At 37.1% G+C, this 5,065-nt stretch overlaps 1 protein-coding gene across 1 annotated transcript; it reads left to right on the forward strand.

The window, feature by feature from the left end:
- Positions 1-2,885: 2,885 nt before the first annotated feature.
- LOC116655312 (E3 SUMO-protein ligase ZBED1-like) lies at positions 2,886-3,499 on the forward strand. Its single transcript, XM_032452968.2, has 2 exons — positions 2,886-3,077; positions 3,210-3,499. The coding sequence occupies exons 1-2, from the start codon at positions 2,886-2,888 to the stop codon at positions 3,384-3,386; spliced, it is 369 nt and encodes a 122-aa protein (XP_032308859.1). The 3' UTR covers positions 3,387-3,499.
- The last annotated feature ends 1,566 nt before the right edge of the window (positions 3,500-5,065 follow it).

The raw sequence follows: 5,065 nt of genomic DNA on the forward strand, positions 1-5,065 counted from the left end.
CTATGGGAAGCCAGATCATCAGTGAACGACCTTTTCAAAGATTGTATATTGATTTTATAGGGCCTTTTCCACGATCGAAAAAGGGCAATATAGGTATTTTCATCATTCTTGATCACTTTTCCAAGTTTACTTTTCTAAAGCCTGTTCGGAAGTTTTCGTCCCAGATCATTATCGACTTCTTAAGGGATGAGATCTTTGCGTGTTTCGGAGTTCCCGAATCCATTGTAAGTGACAATGGATCGCAATTCAAAAGTCATGAGTTTGCAGCATTTCTTACTAAGTATGGTATTAAGCATATCTGCACGGCATCGTACGCCCCTCAAGCTAATGCCGCCGAACGAGTTAATCGCTCCATTAACGCAGCGCTCCGAACCTATGTACGTCATAATCAGAGAGAGTGGGATATCATCCTGCCCAGTATAAACTGCGCGTTGAGAAACTCCATACATCAATCAGTCGGAGCTGATCCTTACCGTATTGTGTTTGGTCAGTACATGATAACGCATGGAAAGGATTACACGTTGCTTAGGAAGTTGGATCTGTTAAATAGTGGAGCAGGACATATAGAAAGAGAAGACGAATTTACAAACATTCGTGATGATATTGGGAAATACTTAAAAAGGGCATTCTCGAAAAATAGAAGGACGTACGATCTGAGAGCAAGACCAAAATCGTTTGAAGTAGGGGAAGAGGTTATTAAACGAAATTTTCAGCTTAGTAATTTGGCATCGAATTTTAATGCTAAATTGGGGCCAATCGGCATCAAAGCCAGGATAAAACAGAAAGTTGGCTCTGCCATTTATAGATTGGAAGACCTTAAGGGGAAGGAGCTAGGCAATTTTCATGCTAAGGATATCTGGAAGGCCTAATTCCAACTCGCCGACCTTTTTCAGCTTTTATTTAGGCATGACTACCAAAATAAAACCTGTGATGTGGGGGTCGCTCGTTGGTTTGAAAATTTTTTAGAAAAAAAAAAAGAAAACAAAAATAGTAAACAAAAAACATATGGTCTTATTTACCTCTTGAACCCAATGCAGCTAATTAAAAATATCGATAGGCTCAGCTGACTCCAATTGACATTCACCCCCCACCACAGCTGCTCCCCTTTTTGGGAATTCACCCACCCACGTAAGCACCTGTCAAAAAGTGACAATCCCAAAAGATGCATTTCCTGTCTGCCACCTGATTTCACTTTTATTCTAAATCTCGCTGCGGGCAGACCTGTGCATCTGTGCTAAAAAAAATTTTGTAAACCAGTGACCCAACCTCGTGGAGGAGAAAATTAGTGTGTGATTTTTATAAGAATAGAGGTGAGAAAATATTAAGCTCCATGCCATTCCCTGCATTGGCTTAGTGTTTATTTTCCCGTTTAGCGGATTTTTGTCGCTGGATGACCCTCGATGCCCGTGGATTTGGAGGCACCACCTGGCCCAACCCCGGCATCCATCATAAGCACCAGCATCACCACCAAGCTGCAGGGATTATTTTTACGACCCGTCGCCGAAATTCCGCCGGCAACAGCAACCCCTCTGCCTGTGGAGTCTTGGATTTTTTTATGTATTTTTTTTTATATAAAAAATTACAAATATCACGTAACTACAACTCTTAAATATCCCGAGAGAGGACAAAAAAAAAAGTCCAGCAATTTCGAATACCCTTTAAACTTCAAAATTCAAATTCCAAAGTTTAATTTTCAAATTACCAAATGAAAAAGAAGAATAAAAAAGGAAAACCTAAAAATCCATAATTATCAATTTTTATATCATTTTCTGAAAAGTCTTGAATTATTATTTCTAAGCAACCCAATTTAAAAAAAAAATTACTTGTTAAGCCCCCAAACCTGAATTATTATCTTTAATTAACTTTAAGTATCTTTAATTATTATTATTATTTACCATTGAATTGTTCTAAAATACCGCAACATTAATAATAATTATCATCGAAAATATCTTTTATGGTTAATGAAACCCACCTAATGTTAATTTATTTTATAAGAGATTTTCCTGAATTATAACGTTAACTAAAATGAATTTATATTAGACCTTTTGTTTGGGCACCGGAAGTAATCTCGCCACCCATGCAGTTAAACAACAGTTAGCCACCTCAGACATCTTAGCCAAGGAATTTTATTTTTTTTTCTTCACCCCCAAAACAATGCTATTTAGGAATCCTTCTCCCAGGACCCTTCCTATTCGATCTACGACGATTCGCGTGACGACCATGTCCATACTGAAGGTACAAGAACCACTCCCACTTTCCCTGAGCACGGCTGGAGCCTGTTAGTAGATCGAAGTACCTTCAGGACATGTGCCAAACCGTTACAAATTCTAGACTTTATTTTAATCATTTATTTTAATCACCATTCCACTTCGACGCTAACTAGACGACGCTAAATTGACAGACATAAAAAAACGGTGGGGAAATAAAATTTTTCGGACCTCTGGGCGTTTCCTACTTAACATACAGATGCATACATATATTAAACTTATATTTGACATTAAACCAAGACTTGTCATATTTTTGACGATTCTCTCAAATATATGAGCACTGCCTGCCGCTCGTGTCGACTTCAAAGTAGAGATCGAAAACAATCGATAGTTTCGGCTTTTAAGCGAACATCGATTGTTTACGGCACTATTGATGGTTACTCGCGTTTCTTCTCAGGCTTTCCAATAGAGGTGGAGAAACATCGATGCATCGATGTTTTAAAATTTTCTAGAAACATCGATGTTTTTTCGCCACAATCGATGTTTTTGTCACATCACAAATTTTTTTTTTTTATTGATCCCCGCTTCAAAAAAGACAGGTTTGAATCACCCTACAATGCTGAGCAAGCGGCTAAAGCTTTGGAGCAGGAACTCCATAGTATAATCTAGAAATCTCCAATGGAAAAATCAACACCGCCGATGGAGCCTACACCACCAGTTGAACACGGCCCCTCCAAGGCTTTTTCATTCCTTGATTCTAAATTAAAAGCGAAGATAAATTCACCGCGAGCCGACGCTGTGATCCTACTAAGACAACATCTCGAAACCCAAAACGTGCCGGAAACATGCGACCCACTAAAATATTGGAAGGTGAATCACTGTGGACGGAAGTCCACGAGGTGACGACCTGCATGCCTAGGCGTGCGCGAGGAAACTCTATATATAGCCGAAGTTTTGATTAAGTTAATATCACAAATTTTAAAGTATTCTTTTTTGTTATAGACAAGAGCAGACATATACGAATCGCTGAAACAGGTTGCACTTAAATACTTCTGTGTACCAGGAACATCCTGTGTGTCCGAAAGGAGCTTCAGCAAAGCTGGACAGATAGTGTCGGATCGGCGCACTAGGCTCAAGCCTGGTGTAGTGGACAAGTTAATGTTTATTAAAAAAAATTAAGATATTTTTTCTTAATTAATCGTACCAAAATGTGAATATGATGATCTCTTAGGATTCGGATGATCTTTTTTTTTTATTTAATTGCGAATAAAGCCTTTGTTTCTTTGTTGTAATTTGAAAAATATTAGTCTTTCACTTGCGCTATATTCTCTACTAATAAAAAACAAAAAAAAACATTTTTTTTTTTCAAAACATCGATGTTTCACTCGATGTTTTTTTTGAAAACATCGAAAACATCGATGTTTGCGAACATCGATGTTTCTCCACCTCTACTTTCCAAGCTGCAACGGTAAATACATATATATTATAATATAATACGATATACTCGTATTGGTTAGTTTCTTCGTTCAGACGTTGTCGGCGCCGACAACTGAACTTTCTTGCGTTGAAACAGAAGGAATGTTGCTGAAGTTTATGTGCATATTTATCCAAAATATTTTCATCAATATGCATTTATTTCAGAAAAGAAACATTTACAGTTGTGGTGGTAGAAAAAACGGTTCGAAGTGGGTGAAGAGTATGAATTTTTAAATACATGTACAATATACAATTCAAATATGACTTGTATGAATGAAATTAAAACTAAAAAAAATTTACTTCAGTATATACACATTTAAAAAAATAAAAAAAAAAGGGAATAACATCCAATATTGGTTTCTGAAAATAATAGAAGCGTTCAGGTAAATTCTTTCAGAACTTATGAAAATAATAAATAACGGTAAACTATGAATATATTTAGAATTTTAATGTTAAATGTAATAAAAACTATAATTAATTCTTCGTGGCACCACCTTTGTTGGCTATCACTGCCGCACAGCGCCTTGGAATAGAATCCACCAATTTCTGACATCTTTCGGGAGGAATCGAGGTTCAAGAGATGCTTGAAATTTCGCAAAGCTCGGAAACATCAGTTGGGTTCCTTTGTGCGACCGCCATCATCTTTAACATCTGTCCACAAATTTTCGATCGGATTCAGATCTGGAGACTGGGCGGGCCATTATAGTACTTGAATTTTATTTCCTGCAAACCACTTTACTTGTATCTTGTATCACTTTTGTAGTATGCATGGGTCATTATATAACAACACTGTAGCACAATATTGTATTGCTACAGTGGATGCTTCCTATAATGACCCATGCATACTACACTTTACTACATCATTGCTTTGCGTCTTCCATTGTTTCATTACTGCATTATTTGGACATAACTAGGACCATACATAATATTTTTATTCCAATATATTGGCCCTATGCCATAACACGAGAAACATGCTCATATCATTATATTATGACCACCATGTTTAATAGTTTTAATGCAATATTTGGCATTAAATTCGGTGTTAGGTGGTCTTTTAACATACTGCCCAAGTCCTTTGCAACCATAAAGGAATATTTTCGATTCATCCAACCACAAGATGTTACGCCATTTTTCAGCTGACCAGTTGACATAGCTCTTTGCAAATTTTATTCTTGAGGCTATGTGCTTCTTTGTGTGAAATAGAATTTTCCGTGGACTGTGGGCAGTCAAATTTAGTTTCTTTAAAAGATGACTTATAGTTGGGATACTTGCGGTCAAGTTAACCTCATCCTTTATTTCTTTACAGCTTGCAAAAGGATGCTTTTTAGAGTACCTGGCAACAAGTGTAGCCAGTTTATCGGCTAGAACTTGGGGTCGGCCGC

Source organism: Drosophila ananassae, chromosome XR, assembly GCF_017639315.1.
Source record: "Drosophila ananassae strain 14024-0371.13 chromosome XR, ASM1763931v2, whole genome shotgun sequence".
Lineage (NCBI taxonomy): Eukaryota > Metazoa > Arthropoda > Insecta > Diptera > Drosophilidae > Drosophila > Drosophila ananassae.